This window comes from Loxodonta africana, chromosome 18 (assembly GCF_030014295.1).
Source record: "Loxodonta africana isolate mLoxAfr1 chromosome 18, mLoxAfr1.hap2, whole genome shotgun sequence".
Classification (NCBI taxonomy): Eukaryota; Metazoa; Chordata; class Mammalia; order Proboscidea; family Elephantidae; genus Loxodonta; species Loxodonta africana.
Genome location: NC_087359.1, coordinates 35,907,307 through 35,928,711, shown reverse-complemented (window position 1 = coordinate 35,928,711; position 21,405 = coordinate 35,907,307). Strand labels below are relative to the sequence as shown.

Genomic DNA, 21,405 nt, shown 5'->3' with positions numbered 1-21,405 from the left:
AAGTGATGCCCAACGATGCTAATTTTCCTTGGTAGCTTCCCATTTCTTTCCCCTTTCTCTACCTCCAAAGCAACTATGCATAGAAGGCAGATGAGAGAGGTCTGGCCTCTGTTTACCTGGAAGTGGAAGGAATGCTGGAAAGTGGAGAAAGCTGACCCTGGTGACAAGCAATGGGCACACTCACCTTGAGGATGTTGGTGACAGTGGGCTCTGCACGGAGGATCAGGCCAGGATTGGGCTGGATATTGGCATTTTCTGCTGATTTCAGCTGGGGTGCATGCTCCCGGTCTGCTGTGCTGTAGCCGTAACCAGTTGGTCAAGGGAAGGAAGAGGAAGAGGGAGAAATTCTTGACACGCTCCCTAGTTCAAGCCCAGAAGCAAAGGCACAGAAAAAGGTGGGAAGCATTTGTGAGGCACTCCCTAGCTGAAGCCCAAAAACAAAAGCACAGAAAAAGGAGGGAAGTATTTGAGAATCTTCGGTTGTGGTACAGTTGCAATAGCTTCAATTCCTCATTAGTCATTATATATATTTTGAAAGTTTATTTAAGATTAAAGGAAGAATTAGGATTTTTACTTTGATCACAAAGAAGGTATAAGTTAAGAAATAAGAAAAAATATAAAACTCTGGTATGAAGAAATCAATGTCTTCTTTTCCCTCCTGTTCCCTGTAACTCTGGACATGGTCCCAGTCCTTGCAACCCAATCTCTCCAAAGGAGCAGAAAAGGCACCCAGCAGCCCAGTCTGGATACAAGACAGGGAGGCCAAGGGGTCCCTGGGGCAGCCCATGTGCGCTTATACTTACCGCTTAGCCACAAGGTTGGTCATACTAGCTTCAGACAGAAGCCCCTGCTTGCTACATTCTTGGAGTAGGAAGTCTGTACAGTCACAGCTATGAGGGAAAAAAGAGGGAATGGGATACACAGCGGGATTTTTGAGGTATGGGAGCAATGGGTCCTGCCCTGTATCCACCCTCCTTCAGATGAGGGAACCCTTGAGTGCCTGAGGGAAGGTAGACGGGCTCCGGGTACTCGCAACTACGGGGCTGCTGCCACTCGCCCCTGCCAAGGGGAGTGGATGGGGACACAGAGTTCCCTGAGGCTTTATAAGGCACAGAAGAACAGGAGAAGAGCCCAGAGCACCTTCCAGTAGAGCAGAGGTGAGCAAGGGAGTTCATACTTGCAGCGCTGATCAGCTTTGTCCAGCAAGGGTGTGAGCTTCAACAGGAACTCAAAAGCACAATTGACATCCTCGGTGAAGTCCTACAAAGAGTCAGAACCTTCCATCTGGCTTCCGGGTACTTAACTCTCCCCACACCCTGCACTGCAGGCTCACAGGACACCTTTGTGAGTACACAGGGCCATAATCAGGCCATGCCCACCACTGGCCAACAGATGGGTGGGGAGAAGCAATGAGGCATCACTGCTCCCCTCCGTGGCCACCCTGGCCCTGGTCATCTCAGGCTCAACCTTGCATTCTGAAGAAATCGCCTGAGAGGTCCGGCTGCATTCTGTCTGGAAACTGGGTGCAAGTGTGTGGATGCACACAGATGCTCAGGGATACACATACTTCCAGGCTCGTCCTGGGCAAAAGAACACACTGCTGCCTGGCTGGGGTCTAAATAACCCTTCCCTTGGCCTTGTTCCTCCAGGGTGAAAATGGTCTCCCCTAGTCCCACACCAGCCCATCTCATTTCTTCAACTCACCTTGTCCCCATGAGAGTACTTCTTCAGCTTCACCAAAACCTGTGGAATCTGGGGGGTGAGGTAGGGAGACAAACAGGAAGATCAATTTCTTCCCCCTTTCATCTAGAATTGAAGCAACCCCTCCTCTCCCCTACTGCGGGCAGAGACACAGGAATACTCCTGCTAGGGAAGGAAACAACTCTTAGAGCTGAATCAGAAAAGTATGGGTACCCAAGTGGCTGACACCCCTCAGCCTACAGGACACAGGCCACTGATTTCTACTGGCCTGCCAGGAAATGCCACAAGCAAAAGTGGAACCCCACTTCAAGGAGGACTGGGGCCCACTTTCCCTGACTGCCTCTCTTTCCTGCCCTGCACTGAGCTGGCTGATGACGGAGTTAAACAGCACCTCCGTGGTCAGAAACAACAGTCCTGCCAAGTGGGCTAAATATAGCCATGGGACTTTCAGAGAAAATAATCGATGGGAACTCGTGCTGGGGGGACCTGGCAGGCTGGGCACAACGCCAGCGGGGAGAAGCACAGGACAGAGGCCCAGGGTGTTGCTGCTTTCCCTTAGAAGCATTTCTGAACTCGCTCTCTGCTGCTCCCCCACTCCCAGGTACCTTGAGAAAGGTGAAGGCTGTCCACTTGAGCTCTTCTGTACCCTCAGGGGACTCGATGAGCCCCACAAAGCAAGCTTTCCAGATCTCCAGGACAAAGAGTGGGGTGGGGATGTGCTGTGGGAAGATCCACAGGTGAGGGTAAGAGGGCGGCCCATAAGCCCTTCCTCCTTGTGAAGGCCCTTGGAATCAGACTGAGTCAGATATATCACAGCACAGTCATGTCCCCAACTCTAACACTGAGAACGAAAGACATAACGGTGAAATGACACCACCAGGCAGGACTGGGACCACCTTTCCACAAGAATCAGGAGAAACTCTGTGTTCCCAAGAAGGATCAGAAGAATCCCCCCCTTGCCCCTAAATGGGCAGCCCATCTTAAGGAGAGAAAAGCTACTCTGTACCCTCCCACCACACAGCCTCTCACCTGCATGCGTTTCACCATCATCAGCTGCTCCACCAGGGGCTGAGTCTCGCCTGTCAGGTTCATGGTGCCCTCGAGCAGGACCACGGCATGGACTGTGGGGAAGCCAGTCTTGTGCAGCTGCTCTGAGTGCACAGAAAGCATTGTGGGAATGCTGAAGGGAACAGAAACACAGCGGCATGTTCAGGGACCAGGGAGAGTTGGAGAGGATGTGAGAGCAGAGGGGACGACGGCGCCTGGGGCCACATCTTCCCACACACACTCTGGTGTTTGCTTTCTCTCTCCCTTCACCACAGTGCACCCTGGGCGCCGGGTACCTCCTAATGAGTGCGCCACACTGCTCAGCCTGGCTCCGGAGCTGGGGGTTGCTGAGGTTGGCCAGGATCTCCCCAAGCTTCAAGAGTGAATGCTCAATGGCAGTCCATGAGGCTGGCGGGGAAAAGGAAATGCAGAAACATGACGGGAAACAGAAGAGCAGTAGAGACTGGCCCCAAACTCCTCAACTTTGGCACCCTCTGGGCCCACGAAACCACACACAGAGGCTTCCCTTGAGGATGACATGAAAGCCAGGGGCCTGAGGGGCAGCATGCACTTTTTCTAGAAGGTGAGTGAGCACTCATGGCTAAAACCCCTAGAAACTATTCCCAAAAGCCTGACTTCAAGGGGACGCACCCAGCCGACTTTAAAGACAGGGTAAGACCTGAGGTAAATAGTGGAAGAGAGAGCCAGAGGAAGGTGAGAGGATCCAGCAGCTTCAATAGGGAGGGTGTCCATAAACCACTTCAGAAATAGGCCAATCCAAAAAGCCAACCTTGCAAGTTGCCCTCATTCTCCACTTTAGTCAAGCTGGGTTACTAAATGGCCTGCCTGGTTCGCCTGCTCCCTCGTCTGGGCCTTTGCTCTTGCTGCTTACCCCTTCTGAAATGCCTTTCCTACTTTCACCTCTCAAAATCCCACCTTTCTTCAAGTCTCTGGTCAAGCCTCAGCTCCTTTAACAACTTACTCAACTGATCTAAACCTCTGTTCTCTCCCCTAAATGCCTGTACTCTTGGTCTGTACCACATTACTTAGCAGTTAATTATAAGTTATTTTTTCCTAGTTACAATTCCAGAGAGTCAAATGATGAATAATGGCACCAACTAGCCCATTAACCTTCATGTAGCACAGGAAAAAACAAAAAGACCTGAGATCCTTTAAAATTAAGCATTCATTTTGCTGCCAATAAACATTTATCAAGGAACTGCCAACATAACACATTTTACCATAGTGACCATCTTTCTGGACTTTACGGGCAATCAAACATGTTTTGAGAAGTAATGAATCTAATAATCTCGTAACAAGTTCTCCAACCAGGTCCTGAAGACCTGAGTGTGACCTGTTCCAGCATTCTAGTTACTGGAGCAAGACTGTGGCTTTAGGGTGCTGTGTCCAGAAATACCAGGGTCTTCCCTCCCACCAGGTGATCTGTCTATTCTCAGGCTCTGGAGAGTTGCAGTATTTAACACCTGAACTTTAGTAAAGAGGTGTATGGTACACCAGGCCTGACAGCAGACAGTTAGGGTGTTTAAAGGGATGTTTCAGGTAACACTCAAAAAAAAAGTCATGTGCTTTCAAAGGATGAGTGATATGGAGACAAACACAAGGAGGGCCTATGTGCTTGTCTTGTCCTCTCATTTTTCCCATGTATATTATATACTGTCTTGCTCCCCAACTAGCAGGTATGCTTGTTGAGGGCAGGGACCCTGCCACATGCTTCTTTGGTAGCCCCCCTCCCCCCGCCCCCAGCACCTGGCACAGTGCTGGGCATACAACAATGCTCAGTAAATACCTGTTGGTTGATTGGCTCGGGTGCCACCCTGCCCAAGTCCCTGGGATGTATGCAATGCTTATGGGGAGAAAAAAAAGGAAGTGGGATGATTTCAGATCCTCCTGGAAAGAAGTGGGATGGCATCCTGCCTCTCCCCTCTCAATTAAAGAACCAGCTATGGGAACAGTGGCAGGTGGGGGTCAGGGGGCTCAGGGGACATACAGGCCTCCTCGAGTTTGGCAATGTGGAGCAGGGCCCGGTTCTTGGTGCTGCTGAGGGTCTTCTCTAGGCGCTGCAGGCACATGGCCAGCTGCTTCTCCCCGGCGGCTAGGGTGCCAGCCTCCAGCCCCTCCCGGAACCGCTCTGCAGAGGCTGCAGTGCAGCGCAGCAGCCAGTGGAGGGCGCTGAGAAGGGCTCGGCACAGCCCGATGCACTCCTCGGCTTTGCCATGACAGCTACCAGGAAAGGATGCAAAATCGTCTCTGCTCCACCAGCTGAAATCTGACCCACGTCTAGATCCCCCAGAGTCCCTGGCACTCTTCTGCTAGGGAATGGAGTTAGGAAACTAGCAAAACCCTGGGGAAGACCCAGTTCAGCCTGCTTCCACTAGACAAGATTTCAAATGGGCTACTTCAAATGGAGAAGAGGCATTTTGTCCTAAGGGAATCAGCAGAAAAGAATGGGGCTGGGCAGGTGGGAAGAGGAAATGTGAGAATCCACAGAATTGGTCTCGTCTACACGCTAGAAGCTCCTTCTCTGCACTAAGACAATGCTGGATGGTTGTGAGCCTCCTCACCGCCACCGCCCCCCCTCCCCTGCCACTGTTACCTCAGTCGGTCACAAAACATGTCCATGATGTCCAGCAATGCCTGGACACAAAGGTCCCGGGAAAAGTCATCAAACTGTGGAAAGAACAATAGAGATGCTACAGAATGTCCCAGTCAACCTGCTGAGTCTCGCACATGGGTAGATGGTACAGTTCAGGATTCCTGTTCATCCTTCCTCCAGGTTTCAGACTCAGCATCCTTTTGACATTGAAATTGGCTTCTAATTGCCAGCCCCCACTTCCCAGGATCTCCCTCCCGCCAATGGAAGGTCAATAACACCAGCCAGAGGTCACATGACCACAGCAGTCAGGGAGGAGAGGGCCTTGTCCATCAGGGCCTCCCCACACCTAGCCCATGAGTGTCTATGGTCATACCTTACTGATAGCTGTGAGGACAGAGGAGTAGGACACCATCTGGAGGGAAGGAAGAAAGACAAAGTACTGGCTTAAGTAGTGTTCAAACAGTACCCATAGTAAGAGGAGCCAACATTGAGGCTTAAAGTTGCTGTAGCTCTTCTGTAAGCTCAACCCCTCAGAGGGGCCTCCTCAACTCATCAAGAGAGGCAGGAGCACTATGCATCGTCCCCAGTCCCTCTTCCATCAAACTTTCCGAAGAGTGGTTTTCATTTAGATAAGAACTAGAAACAAACATTTCCTGCAGTGACTATTTCAATGCAGTAAATTTCATTACACAAACTCTTAACTCATTCCCTAGTGCTTATTTTATCTCCTCCAGGACACCTTCCTTGATCAATTCCCACCCAAGCCTCCTACCCAAAGTTGAAATTCTCCCTCTGTGCTCCAAGTAATCCCCCCTTATACCTATCGTTACATTCATCACATACAACAGTGCCTGTCACGCCGCTAAATTAGGAGCTCCTTGAGGACAGGGATTCTTTTATTTCCCAAAGTATCTTTCAAAGCTGCACTGTCCAATAGGGAAGTCACTAACCACACATGGTTGCTTTAATTTAATCAAAATGAAATAAAATTAAAAATTCAGTTCCTTGGTCACACTACCCACATTTCAAGTGCCCAAAAGCCACATGTGGCTAATGGCTACCGAATTGGACAGCACAGGTACAGAGCATTTCTATCACTGTAGAAAGTTCTATCAGAGAGTACTGTTCCAAGTTTCCGTAGGATGTCAAGAGATTTAACATACACACAGCTTCTGTGTGAAATGAACTTGAGAAACACTAAATTAAACATATAGACCAAAACCAATTGCCATCAAGCTGATTCCGACTCATGGTGACCCCGTGTGTGCTCCATAGGGTTTTCAATAGCTGATTTTTCAGAATCAGGCCACCAGGCTTCCTTCCCAGTGCCTCTAGGTGGACCTTGAACTTCCAACCTCTGGTTAGCAGCCAAGCATGTTAACTATTTGCACCACAGAGGCTTCTTTATCACAGGACTTTTCAGAGCCATAATTTACTTACATACAATGAAAATCTCTAAGATGACTAGAGATAAAGCAAGCAATACTTTTCAACTTATCTGGACAAGGAATCTCACTTAACCGGTATTTCCAAAATATGTTTCAGGAGATTCTACCTAAATGGTGAGCTCTCTGTAGACAGAAACGGTATTGAATTTATGTTTCTCTAGCACTTGACCCAAGGCCTGGCACAAAGCAGGTTCTCAGTAAGTTTTTATTGCTTTAAATTGATGAAGTCTATTAACTAGATGCATTCTGAAAAATTTTACCTTGAAGAAAATTTCTGTTAGTAAAACCTATTCATCACCATCATAAAGACTGAAGATTTACTTCAAAAGAAGAAATAAGTTGCCCTTGAATGAAATTAAACCTTATAGAAAATCTTTTAAGTTGTCATATTAAAAAAAAAATAATTATAGCATGCTGATAAAATGTGAATAATACTATATAAAATAGTTACAATGGCATACTCAAAATCAGAGGCAAAATACACCAAAATAGAAAAATGGAATACAATGACAGAAACTGTCAGGATCACCACCTGCCTCCTGGGCGGTCTCCGCTAGAGGAGTGGCAATCCCCAAAGCTTTAAGAAAGCTAAGCCAGCCACAACGACCTTAGCACGGCAAATTTTACATGCATAACAATTCCTTCAGGTATTTCTTCATCAAGTGAACAGACTGCGCTCTGTTCAGACATCTTTAACTAGTATTCTTGGATGAACAGGAGCAAAACAGACAGTCTTAAATACACAATTAGTGTTTAGCACCACTATCAGTGGGACATACTGGGAAGCCGTAGCTAGTGTCTGACAGTCATCAGAGAGCTGGGAGCCTGCCTGGGCAGGAGGACCATAATGTTCCAGGGGAGTGTTTGTTTATTTATAACTGATGTCCCCATAGTAAAGAGCTTGGCAAAGAACTGACCCTTGTTGGATACCAACCTGTAGGGGGAGCTAGATGTTCCCACTAGAAACTGACCCCAAACTACCAGAATAAAGACCAAACTCACTGCCATTGAGTGGATTCTGACTCATAGTAACCCTAGAGGACAGAAGAAAACTGCCCCAGAGGATTTCCAAGGCTGTAAATCTTTATGGGAGCAGATAGCCACAACTTTCTCCCATAGAGCAGCTAGTGGGTTTGAACCAGCTACCTTGTGGTTGGCAGCCGAGCACTTTAACCACTGTGTCACCAGGACTCCAAACTACCAGAATGGAAACCCCAAAGTCGGTATATTCTGAGGGATTCCATCAGTTCAAATGAATTTCTGGTCTTCACATTCAGAATTCTGTTCATTTTTGCTAACCATATCAATAAAGCATTGCTACTCCAGGGACCTAAAAGTACTTTCCACATGGTGAGCTTTCTTTCACAGCAGAATTTAACCTGTTCCAGTCTTAATATTTCTATCAATGTACAAGCTCTAAAGCACCACAAGTCCCCAGAGCTAAACCATCTGTGTGGCCCACAGCACATGTGCCTAGCCCAGACCCAGTGTCGGTGACAGAGTGACGCTGCAGCTGCTCCCTAATCCTCTGTTCCTCTTCACGTCCAACACCGCCAGCTCCTCCTAAGTGCCCTCTATGTGCACAGCCTCTTAACCCTGTGGAAACAATAAGTTACTAATTTGGCATGGCACTTTATAGTTCACAAAGGTCTTTCGCATATGTATTTATTTCTTTCTCACTGTTTTTCAGCCTCTTTTCCCTCATGCTTTTCCCATCTGTGTTTATACATCTCAAGATTCTTCTATTTTTAAAAGAACTTCCCTCAAACCCCATATTTCCACTTAACCATCACCCTCTCCCTCCTCTCTTCATAGTCATGAGCCTTCTCCTCACTCATGTCTCCACCTCCCCACCTTTCCTTCTGCTCTTCAAGCCACTCCAACCACTTCTGTCCTCAGCACCCCATGAATCAGCTCATTAAGGTCATCAACAAACTCTTGCTGTTACACTCAGCAGCTATTTCTCAGTTCTGATCTTACCTCACCTCTCAGCAGCATCTGAAACCACGAAAACATTCCCTCATTCTTCAATCCTCTCTTTCCTGGGCTCCTCCATTCCTTTCATTTTTTTTCTTTTTTTTTCCTTCTCCTCTCCAGCCCCTTCTTTTCAGATTCCTAAGAGGAATTCTTTTCCTATAATGTGTTTCATAAATGTGATTGGTTCCTCAGGAATTTGGCTTAGGTCACTTCTTTGCTTATTCTCCACTCTCTCCAGGCAATTTCCTCCACGTCCATAGTTCCAATTACCATCTGAGGCTGATGACTCCTAAATCATTATCTCCAGTCTAGACCTCTCCTCCTGAGCTCCAGATACATATGTTCAACTGCCTACGGAGTATCTTCCCTCTGACAGCCCACTCAGGCACCTCACATCCAACAAGGCCAAAATCAAACATGTCATCTCCACTCCTCACCCACATTCTGATCCTACAGTCCTATTCTATTTCCACTTCGATCCCATCAGGCATCCACTGTCCAAATCAAAAACCTTCTTTTTTTCCCCTCACTTCCTTTATCACTAAATCCTCTCAATGCCACCTCCTAAATTATTCCTGAATTCATCTTTTGTTTTTCCTGCTGCCACTTTCCAAGTTTATGCCAATATCACCTCTCACCTGAACTACCTAAATCAGGGGTTAGAAAACTACAGCTTGCAGGCCAAATTCAACCCATCATTTGTTTTTGTCAATAAAGTTTTACTGGTACACAGCCATGCCCATTTGTTCATATATTGTCTATAGTTGCTTTCACACTACAGTAACAGAGTTGAGTAGTTACGAAAGAGACTACATGGCCCACAAAGTAAAAAATATTTACTATCCGGTCCTTCACTAAAAAAGTACACCAACCCCTACACTAAATCCCCTCTCTGCCTTCAGTCGTACCTCCCTCCAACTCATTCTTCAAACTACAATGAGTGACACCCTAAAATTAATCTATAAATTTCCCAAATTAATCTACAAACTCAACGAAATCGCTACCAAAATAAATAGGATTTTTAAAGGAACTTAACAAGTTGATTCTAAAATCTGTCTAGAAGAGGAACTGGCTGAAAGCAGCCAAGAAATTTCTGAAAAATAAAACAACTAAGGGAATACCTGCCCAACTAGGTATCAAAACATACTATAAATGGTATATCCCAGTTAGTTGGCCTAATAATGTGTTTTGTGCTTCCATTCTACCTCCTAGTTCATTACACGGTTCCTGGGGTCTTAAAAGCTTGCAAGTGGTCATCCAAGACACAACAATTCGTCTCTATTTGCCTGGAGCAACAGAGGGAGAAAGAGTCAGGAATAAGAGGAGGAAATGGAATGTGTGGTTAATTGCCTCCATGAACAACTGCTTCCTTTGCCCTGAGACCAAAACTGGATGGTGCTCAGCTATCACGACTGAACATTTTGATCAAAGATTTTAAAGAAGAATCCTGGTCAAAAGGGGGAAAATACAGAACAAAAATTCAAATTTTCCGGGACTCCAGACTTTCTGGAGCCATGGAGGCTGTATGAAGCCCCAAAACTACTGTCCTGAAATAATCTTTAAACTTTAATCCAAAAATATCCCCTGAAGTCTTCTTAAAACTGAACAATAGTTTAGCTTAATTAGTAAAAAATGTCGGCTTTGAGCATTATGCTCTTTTAAGGGCTATCTGTAGTAGAAACCCTGGTGGCAAAGTGCTTAAATGCTACAGCTGTTAACCAAAAGGTCAGTAGTTTGAATACACCAGGCACTCCTTGGAAACTCTATAGGGCAGTTTCTACTCTGTCCTATAGAGTCGCTATGAGTCAGAATCAACTCGACGGCAACAGTTTTTTTTTTGTTTGTTTGTTTATATGGGATCAAATTGACAACAGCAACTCAAAAGAATAGATAGGAACCTTAGGAGGCAGCGAGTTTATGTTAGTAGGACAGGAACAACTCAGAAAAGGAGGGTAAGAATGGTTCCATAACTTGGGGAATGCAATCACTGTCATCGAATTATATATGTAGAAACTGTTGAATTGGTGTAGGCTTTGCTGCGTATATTCTCAACACAACACCAAAATAAAAAAAAATTTTCTAAAACATGTCATAAAGCTATAGTAATCAAAACAGTGAGTTACTGGTACAAGAAAAGACAAATAGATCAATGAAACATACAAGAGAGTCAACAAAAAGACTCTTTTCTATAGAGAATGTAGCATATGATAAAGAATGGCTTATACAATAAAGGCAGTTGGGCCAATTGTCTATCTGTTAGAAAAATAAATAAATAAATTTGGATCCATTCTTCATACCACAACAAATTCTAGATGGATTAAATAAAATAAATATAAAAAATAAGACTGAAGTGTTAACAGAAAACAGAGAATATATTTAGACCCTTGGAACAGGAAAGTCTTTAAGCAAGATAAAAGCTGTAAAGGAAAAAAAAAAAAAGGATAAATCTGACAACAAAAACATCCAAAATTTCTGCACGCTAAGAAAAAAATCACAAAGTCAAAAAAAACACATAATAGGAATGAAATTTAAACATATGTAACAGATAAGGATTACAAGATAGATTATATTAAAAGACCTTAAAAATCAGGAAGAATTCTTTTTGGGATGATGAAAATGTTCAAAAATTGATTGTGGTCATGGTTGCACAACTAAAACAAGTTAACTGTACACTTTAAATGAATTGTATGGTATGTGAATTATATCTCAATAAAGCTATTATGAAGAAATCAATAAGAAAATGAGCAAACAATAGAAATGGGAGCAAATGATATACATAAGTAATTTACAGAAGATATATGGAAAACGAATTGAAAAAATATGTTCAATTATCACAATTGTGGAAATGCATATTAAAATGAGATATAATTTTTTGCTTCTCTGGAAAAAATGCAAAGATTCTATTCAGTGTTTGAAATACTGTCAAACACTATGAAGGGCAATTACCAGGATCTACTACAATTTAATATGTGTATACTCTTCAAGGAACCCTGGTGGTGCAGTGGTTAAGAGCTCAGCTGATAACTAAAAGGCTGGTAGTTTGAATCTACCAGCTGCTCCCTGGAAACCCTATGGGGTGGTTCTACTCCGTCCTATAGGGTCACTATGAGTCAGGATAGACTCGATGGCAACAGGGTTTTTTGTTGCTGTTTTTGTTTTTGGTACTCTTCAAACCAGCAATTCTAAGTATCTATCTTAAAGAAATAGTCACAGATTTGAACAGAGGTGGGTATAAGGTTTGGCTTATGACAGTAAAAAAATTAGAAACAACCTAAATGCCTATCACAAGGGAAACTATTAAATTACAGTACATATGGAACATTATGCAGCCATTGAAAAGGATAAGGTAGATCGGTACACACTAACATAGGAAGCAGACATAATGCCAAGAAGAAAAAGGAAACACAAGAACTACGTGTCTACTGTGAAATACTATTCAGCAATAAGAATAAACTACTGATAGATGCCAACAACATAGATGAATCTCGAAAATATTTGTTAAGCAAAAGAAGACAGGGTATACAGAGTATATACTATATGATTCTAGTTCTATGAAATCCAATATATATACAACACTAATCTATGGGGATAGAAATCATTTAGTGGTTGTGGGAGAGGGGGATGGACTGGAAAGGGGGACAAGGGAACTTTCTGGGAGAATGGAAATGTTCTGCATTTTATTTTGGATGTTGGTGGCATGGTTACATATAATTGTTAAAACTTATATAACTGAACTTAAGATCTGTGCATTTTATTTTATGTTAATTTTTTAAAAACAGAACGAATTCTGTCACACTATTCCTCCACTTAAAACCCTTTAAATAATTACCTACTGCCCTAGGACAAAGTCCAAACTCCTCAGGTACAGAAGATCCTTTATGACCTAAACTCTCTCTCTCTCTCCCTCTAAACCAGTCTCTTCCTTCAACTTGATGTGCTTAGCCCAGCAGTTCTCGAGGTATGTGCCAGGTATCCTCAGGGGAGCCCAAGATCCTTTCCAAGGATCCAACAGGTCAAAACTATTTTAAAAATACTACTAAGAAATCATTTGCCTTTTTCACACTCATTCTGTCACAATTGTACAGTGGAGCTTCCCAGGGGCTCCATGACGTGTGATGATACAGTGCAAATAAATGGGACACCTGCACAACTTGGTAATAGGACAAATTCATGTTATAAAACCACCCATGAATAAAAGATCCATTCCAAGTACAAGAGAAAGACCAATGGATTTTAATGTAACAGAGTATAACAAGTTCATTGATACAGGTTCACAGCACCTGCCCAGTTTTAGTGTAGTATCAAAGAATATTCAGTTATCTGAAAAGCTTATTAAAATACTGCACCCTTTTCAAACCAAGCATCTGATGTATACCAGATTTCCTTCATGTAATTCAGCGTAAAGACCATATCATAACAACTGAATGCAGAAGCAGAAGAATCCAGCTGTCCTCTATTAAGCCAGACATTAGAGAAGTTTGTAAAAATATAAAACAATGTTACTTTCTTTACTAACATTTTTTTATTTTGGAAAACATGGTTACTTTCACTAAAATGTTATTTATATTAACATGTAATGGGTTTATTCTTGTTACTTTTTTTTTAATTAATTTTTATTGTGCTTTAAGTGAAAGTTAACAAATCAGATCAGTCTCTCATACAAAAATTTACATACACCTTGCCATACACTCCTAATTGCTCTCCCTCCAATGAGACAGCACAGTTCTTCCCTCTACTCTCTCTCCTCCTGTCCATTTGGGTATTCTTGTTACTTTTAAATGAGTTTGTAAATATTTTTTCAAATTTCTATTTTAATTTTTCAAATGGTCAACATGGACAGATATAATACACATAAACAAAAATCCGTGAGGTCTCAATGATTCTTAAGAGTGTAAAAGGGTATGAGATCAAAAAGGCTGGGGACCACTGCTCTAGCCATACCAAACAATTTTCAGTCCCTAAACATCACGCGATTTTTGCCTCCCAGACTGTGCGTACGCTTTTCTCTCTCATCAATCTGCCTGGGTAACTCCTACTCAATATTCAGGTCTTGCTTTAAACATCATTTCATCTATAGAGCCTAGAGGCCTTGGTGGTTCGCTGGTGAAATTCTCCCCTTCCATGCTGCAGACCCAGATTAGACTCCAGGTGTCCAGGTGTCAATGCACCTCGTGAGCAGCAACCACCCATCTATCACTGGAGGCCTACATGCTGCTATGCAATGAGATGGGTTGACACAGTGGCTGCAATAATGGACTCAAACATAGCAACAATTGTGAGGATGGCGCAGGACCAGGAAGCGTTTTGTTCTGTTGTACACAGGGTTGTTTTAAGTCGGAACCAACTCGACAGACCCTAGCAACAACGACATGATGCTGAACAGGTTTCAGCAAAGCTTCCAGACTAAAACAGACTAGGAAGAAAGGCCTGGTGGTACTTCCAAAAATAAGCCAATGAAAACCCTACGTTTTTTTCACAGTTTATTCGGCTACCCATCATGGGGATGGCACAGAACCAGGCACTGTTTCGTTCTGTTGTGTATGGGGTCATTTTGAGTTGGGGGCCAACTTGATGGCAGCAAACAACATTACCCATGGGGATCAGCTGGGATCAGGTCTTTTCACAGCTATATCCCCAGGGCCTACCACACTGTCCAGAACATACAAGCACTGGTAAATTTGATTGAGAGAGTAAGTGAATGTAATATTCATAACAACTTGTTGTCAGTTGCTGTCGAGTTGATTCCAACTCATGTATCAGGGGAGAACTGTGCTCCATAGGGTTTTCAAAGCTGTAACCTTTCAGAAGCAGATTGCCAAGCCTGTTTTCTAAGATGTCTCTGGGTGGGTTCGAACTGTCTACTTTTCATTTAGTAGTCAAGCGTGAAACCCTTTGTGCCACTCAGGGACTCTACAACAACTAGTGAAGTGTTACTATTTTTCTGAGAAAACTGAAGCTCAGAGAAGTAATCTGTTCAAAAAAAAAAAAATCACCTAGCAAGTGTGATCTGACAATTGCACTCTAAGTCTTTTACTTCCAAATCCCTCACTCTGTGGAGTAGGTGGGGCAGTTTACCTGGGAACTAATGGCGTACTTCAGGTAGGATAGGATGAGAGGGTTGGGGGAAGGTCCAATCATCGCCTGCTCCAGCAGTGCTTCTGCAAAGAAAATAACAGAGACTGAGTGGTTATCATTTTTCTAGGTTTATCCCTCCCTTCCTTCCTTCTCATTTCACTTCAGACCTGCCAGGTTGAGAATGTCCCAGGTGGCTCCTTTGGGAAAGAATTTCTTCATATTGATTGCCCATTGGTAGTCACTCCATCGCTCTTTCCAGGCTTGCAAAATGGCTTGCTTTAGGTTCACTACCTTCATGATTTCAATCTGAGGAGGCGGGGCTGGTAGCGGCCAGCTTTGTGAAGGGAAAAATCCAGCTACAGGAGGGGAGACGAGGTTCTGAGGAAACGGGCAGGAAAAGCCAGAGTTAAATGGAATGGAGAAAATACGTAAAGACCTAAGGGAGGCAGAGAAACCAGAAAGAAAAAAGTAAGGGGCCAAGTTTGGGATCCTGTCAGTCTCTTCCCTCCAGAGCCAAACTTCCTCGGACTGGGGCACTAAGAAGAAGGTGTCAAGAAGGCTAATACCCAAAAAAACCCAGTGCCGTCAATACGAGAACTAAAGACAGGGCAGCAAGGGTTTAAGCCAGTTCCGGCCGCCCAATTACGCCTTTAGCTCCGGCTACATCCCTCAGCCACTACCAGCCCAAGTCTAGATTTTCCCCCCCATTTCTCCCACCTTCCCCAGCCCTGAAACCGTAATTCTCTATCTCTTTTTCATCCACCACCTTCCCAAATTTAAGCCTACCGGACAATTTAACTCTAGAGCCTAGACATCGCCATTTTAGCACTTGTCAAAGAGATCGCTTTCTATTGGCTGAAAGTAGCAAACATAAACCAATAGGAGTGCACTAAGAGACAGGCCCCTCCACGATGTCTTCTGGGAATTGTAGTTCCTAGGACCGGGAATTCATTCGTCTGGTGTACCCAAACCGTTTGCCTCTAGTCGATTCCGACTCATACAGAGGAAGCTAAAAGATTAATCTAGTCGGCCCCCGTTGTTTCTCTTCTTTAAGAAGGACATCTGAAAACTAGGCATCACAGAGACGGGCGCTGGGGGGACGGTTTGGGGTGGGGGGACGCTTTCGAAAGGCCGCTCCAGTCAGGCGTCCCCCAATGATGTCACTGTCGACCGGCGTTTAAATCATATTCGGACACCCTTTCATTACCCCCTAGTTAATAGGCACAGCCAGGGTGTCAGGATCAGCAGTACATTCTTTCTCTTTCCTGGCTTATTTGTTTATTTTTGTTCTCCTAAGCCCCTGGGGCAGAAGAAAGACGTGGCAGTCTACTTCTGTAAAGATTACAGCCTTGGAAACCCTATGGGGCAGTTCTACTCTGTCCTATAGGGTCGCCATGAGTCAGAATCGACTCGACAGGAGTGGGTTTTTTTGGTTTGAAGCCCCTACGGCTGCCACGGTTCTCATTCCACTGAAGCAACACTGAGGTTTGGCCAGTTCCACACACATTTACCATTTCATCCCCCAAATCTGTGAGCCCTACCAGAATCTCCAGGCCCTGCACTCTGCTTGAATACAGGCGAAGAATAATGAGGCCAGTGAGGAAGAAGCTGAAGTTCAGGTTATCAAAAACAAGGGAGGTCTGAGAAACTGTCACAGCTAAGAGGGCCTAAAGAGACATGACGACTAAATGTCAGGTGATATCATGGATACGACCCTGGAAGAGAAAAAGGACAATAGATAAAAACTAAGGAAATGTCAGTAAAGTGTAGACTTTAGTTAATAATAATGGGTCAATATTAATTCATTAATTGTGACAAATGTATCATACTATTTTAAGATATTAATAATGGGGAACTGGGTGTGCATTATATGGGAACCCTCTATTCTATTCTTGCAATTTTTCTGTAAATCTAAAACTATTCTAAAATAAAGTTTTATTATTATTTTTTAATGTTGATATCTCATTTATCCAAAAGAACCATATTGTAGATAATTATGTCCAGGCCTTCTGGCATTAGTCCTTTCCCTGCCCAGTGAGAAGCCCAAAAGCAAATGATACCCACTTTGACCCTAATGTCTGAGCCTCCCTGTAAACATTCCTCATCTCTGTTCTATCCTATGGACAGGTCCGTCCCTAATATTTACAACCAGGGACAAGAATAAGCATGGAACCCCTGAGCCAAAGGTGTGCCACCCTTCTTCCCTGCTCCCGTTTCATGCCCTGAGGAGCCTACATGTCAAAGATCCATCCATATTCCCCAACAATCATCATTTGGCCACCCTTTGAGTGGTAAAAACAGTCCTCAGGAGAATAAATCTGGGGGAGGAGCCCATTCACGCTCTGGAAGCAAGCTTCTGGCCCTTTGGGCAGAGAATACAGGATCCTGGGTATCTATAAATAAAATAATATCTGTAGCATAGTCTAAAATGGAAGACAAAGACTCCTGTTCTGACAGGGAGAGTGCATCTATGGCCTTTCTCCCTCCGCATACACCCACCCACATCCCCCTTCAATCTACAATCTTTGTGCCTGCCCAAGTGACACCACTGGGGAATAGTGTTTATATAAAACAGCTGCCGAATATCTGTAGCCAAAGCTTCCAAAGCAGGAAGGAGGGAGAACCCAGACCCCTCATACTTAACCTCCAAACTCCCCCCAGCCACATACACTCACACTTGAGACTGGCATAACCCCTGTTTCTTTTCAGTCTCTTACATGTCTGGCCTCCCTTCCTCTCCTAGGCGCCTCCCTCTACCTTTGTGCAATTCCCTCCTCTCATTCCTCTCCTGTTACAGCAGCCTAGGGCCCCCCACTTTGAGCTATTCCTGGACCTTGCAGCTCCTTTTCCATTCCTCATGGCCCAAACTGGCCCCCTCAAAGAGAAGCTGTCAACTTTGTGATTGCTCCTGACTGAGATAGTGGGTGTTGGTCCACATGGGAGAGTGGAATATTTGGGCCCTGAGGATAGTGATATCCTAGGCACAAACCATCCCTCTCTGGCAGAAAGACTGGAATACTTCTAAGGGTGCCTCCTCCCCACTTTATAGCAATAGGGAGATGGCTTGTGTAGTCTGGCCATCTGCCTTCCCTGTTCCCCCATCTCTCACTAGCAACCTTTTCTCTAGGCTTAGAAAGGTTTTCCCAAGGACTAAGCTTCTATGTGTATGTAATGGCTTAGCTCTGGGCAAAGGAGCCCTGATGGCTCAGTGGTTAAGTGCTTGGCTGCTAACTGAAAGATTGGCAGTTCAAACCCACCAGCTGCTCCCCAAGATTCTGCTTCCCATAAAGATTTACAGCCTTGGAAACCCTATGGGGCAGTTCTGTTCTGTCTCTATGAGTTGGAATTGACTTGATGGTAATGGGTTTTGGTAGCTCTGGGCAAGAGTCATTTTCACTTTCTCTGCTTTGCCCTTCTGGCTCTCTAGTCTGTAAATATCAGAAGCCAGTCTTTCTCTACACCACCTCCCCAATATCTTCCTAGGGACCCTCTTCAGCTCTCTGACTAGATTCCACAAGGACTAGACTCCTTGATAATCATCCAGAGGGTGAGAGAAGAGATGCTGATATCCCCTTAGGGTATACAAGGAAATTCTCCCCTCAGTCCTGCCCAAAAATCCCACCTATTTACTCCACTTGCTTTTCTATCTATTTCTTCTGATTCAGCACAGATAGGGGCTGAGCTCCCCTGTCTGCTTTCCTAGCTCTGAGCCCCAATCTCTTCATCCTTTGGCTAGATTGGCTGGGGAAGGGGTCTGGCTGGAGAAGACAGGCAGATGGAAGCCAGTCAGGCAGTGACATGGCAACATTTGAAGCAGTGGCTAAAAAAGGAACTAGGCCAGAGTGGGTGATTGGGGTGGGTAAAGAGGTTGTGAGGAACAGAGTTTTGGGTACCCAAAGGGAAGGGTACACTTCTTACCTAGGCTAAGAAGGTGTATAAGGAAAAGTGGCAAGAGTCCAAATCTAAAAGCCCAGAAAGACTGAAATACTTGGCAAGCATACAAGACACAGAGGGTTTCAACTTCTTTCATTTCCATAGGGAAACTGAGTCATTACCCTCTCCTAACTGGGAGATCTTTCTTTGGAAGCTTGCCTGGGTCCCTCCACTATGGGGACTTAATTGGCAGCAGGTGGATGGGGAAAGAAAGAATGTCCATCCCACACACTCATACACAGCTGGCTCCAAACCAGTTCCCTTCCCCCTCCAGTTCCCAAATCAAAATCCCTGCTTTCTGTCTGGGAGAGGAGATGATGGGGGAGAGGCCTACAGGTGACCACACCTCAGGGACAGCTCATGGGTCCCCCACTGTTCCCAGTCTCTGTCTTCTCATTGCCCCCACAAGAGGTCCAGAAAGAGACTGGCTGAACAATGAAAAGCAGAATTTGAACCAACCTTTGGAATAGCTTCCTTTCTGACACCCTGGAGGATGCCTTTAGGAACAGAAGAGAAGTGCTAGAGTGGAAGAAAAGTACTGTGATCCTGAGCCCTGGACAGTGGCAGGGAAAGGAGGCCTGCCTGCTATTTCCTTTACACTAGGGCCTGAGAGCCACTCTGCCTTACATACTGTATACCCTGCCTGCCTCGACACAGACCCTCCCATTCACCTGCTGTGGGAAGGACGCAGGATGGTCAGCCCCAGGCTTGGATGGTAAAGCAGTCTGCCCCTCAGCTCCTTTCTTTTTTGGTAAAGGCAGTGATGAGGATGCTGTAAGGGAAAGTGAAACCAGAAGCTGGGAAAATCTGAGGGATCCAATACCTGACACATTAAATGGTCAAAATAATGTGTGTCAAATAAAATACAGTCTGGGGAAGGTGTCAGCTTCTTTTTCCACTTTTTACCTCAGTTACCAAAAGCAAGGCTCAGCCAGGCCTGAGTCCCTTCCCTAGCCCCCTCTTTTGCCACCCATAACCAGTCACCTGACGGGACAAAGGAGATTGATAGAAGGGAATTGAGTGGCCACTTTCCTCTTTTCTAAGAGCTTCGCTGTAACCAAAAGGTCAGCAGTTCAAATCCATCAGCTGCTCCTCAGGTCCTGTGGGGCAGTTCTACTCTGTCCTATGGGGTCACGATGAGTTGGAATTGACTAGATGGGAATGGGGGGGGAGGTTTGGTTTTTGGCTTACTCTTTTCAGAGTAATTACTCGTTAACTTCCCACAGTCTGCTCCTCCTCCCTGCCTCCCCCCCAGCTTTTCTTTCCTCCATTTTCCCTGTCTCTTCTTGACTGGGAGATCTCTAAGGGGAAGAGACACCTGGGGTTTAGGTTCTACGGTAGTGTTTCAGTTTCTTCTGCTGTCTTTCCAGTGTACCCCAATAAGTGGGGCTGTGTCTACAGAGCCAAGGGGTATCTCCACTGTATACCTTATCACTTGCTGATATCACCCAGAGCCTAAGAGGTTGATATGAGGGACAAGAATCACCAAGGCTGGGACCACAGAGCTGGTTCCAAGGCAGGCTGGCAAAGGCTTGCTCCCAAAAAAACTGCTTGGGGGTGTGCGAGGCTTCTTGACAGGGGTAGAGGATGCTGTGTAAGATCATGGCTGCTAGGTTTTTGGAGGAAGCTGTTCAGAAAGATATCTGGAGTCTCTGGTCCCTAGGAACGGAACCCTCCAGAAATCTTAGGGTGCTTCCTAGCAACAGTCTGGGAGAAAGGGGGGAGGGAAGGAAGGAGAAAGAGAGAGGGAGGGGCTGAGCATGGCTTTTCCGATGGGAGCCAGAGAACAGGCTGTTCCTGCTGCCTCCTTGGCAACGGAAATCTAAGAGAGAGCAGGCTGCCAGACAAATCCCCTTGGAGGGTCCTTATCCATCCTCACTTGTGACCCACCCTCCCTCTCTCCCTACAGACTCAGGGCTTGATATGAAGCAGAGGTGGGGGGATGGAAGGGGACAGTGCCAACACAGCCCAGGTGGGGGTTTTGTAGCCAGGAGGAATGGAAGCCAGGGATGAACTGAATCCAAGAAGAGCTGGAAGCTTCAAGAAACAGGGGTGGATAGGGTAAGTGGGGTGGGAAGAGGGATGGCCCAAAACAGGGGCAAGGGCTGTAAGGCCAGGCCTGAGCTAGATCCTGGCACCTGGCAAGATGTCTGCTGCTTTGGAGCCAGTATGCCCTTCACTTTGCCCTTGCCCAGGTCCGTCACCAGCTCATATTGGGAACCAAGAGAGGGAGAGAGATAAGAAGATGGAAAGGGGAAACTCTTCTCTTTGAGTTCAAGGTGCCTCATTCTCCCTCTGGGCCTCATCACCCCTGCCCCAATCTAGATTACTCTGGGCCTGTCTATCCCCTCCTGGTTCTGCCAGGCTCACTGCAGACTACCAGTGTATCTCATGGGCCAAATCCTCAGGCAGCCCAGTCTTACGGGGCGATTTCCATAGTGGGTGGGACACACACCCTGAGTGCTGCTCATTGCAGACTTATTCTCCAGGATTTCAGCCAAAGCTGATCACTGAGGTGGCAGTGACTGGCAGACAGCCACCCTCAGTGCACCTCGCACTGCACACTGCACGCTGCAGCCTCCATCCCCACACTGCAGCTGTCATGTGTCC

At 45.4% G+C, this 21,405-nt stretch overlaps 1 protein-coding gene across 5 annotated transcripts in view; it reads right to left on the bottom strand.

Moving 5' to 3' along the window:
- Positions 1–21,405, bottom strand: part of MED24 (mediator complex subunit 24) — a 31,683-nt gene that overhangs the window by 8,321 nt on the left and 1,957 nt on the right. The window contains exons 1-14 of one of the 5 annotated variants that reach the window (XM_010594414.3): positions 15,649–15,718; positions 15,030–15,240; positions 14,863–14,945; positions 5,736–5,774; positions 5,363–5,436; positions 4,757–4,989; positions 4,556–4,612; positions 3,045–3,156; positions 2,731–2,881; positions 2,307–2,420; positions 1,705–1,752; positions 1,178–1,260; positions 804–890; positions 185–296 (exon numbers count right to left, since the gene is read on the bottom strand). In XM_010594414.3, coding sequence (XP_010592716.1) covers positions 185–296; positions 804–890; positions 1,178–1,260; positions 1,705–1,752; positions 2,307–2,420; positions 2,731–2,881; positions 3,045–3,156; positions 4,556–4,612; positions 4,757–4,989; positions 5,363–5,436; positions 5,736–5,774; positions 14,863–14,945; positions 15,030–15,159 — 1,323 coding nt within the window. In that variant the 5' untranslated portion in view covers positions 15,160–15,240; positions 15,649–15,718. Of the gene's footprint in view, positions 1–184; positions 297–803; positions 891–1,177; positions 1,261–1,704; positions 1,753–2,306; positions 2,421–2,730; positions 2,882–3,044; positions 3,157–4,555; positions 4,613–4,756; positions 4,990–5,362; positions 5,437–5,735; positions 5,775–14,862; positions 14,946–15,029; positions 15,618–15,648; positions 15,719–21,405 lie in introns of those variants that run through there. The other 4 variants (XM_010594416.3, XM_010594415.3, XM_064271112.1 and 1 more) reach the window with 4 other exon arrangements.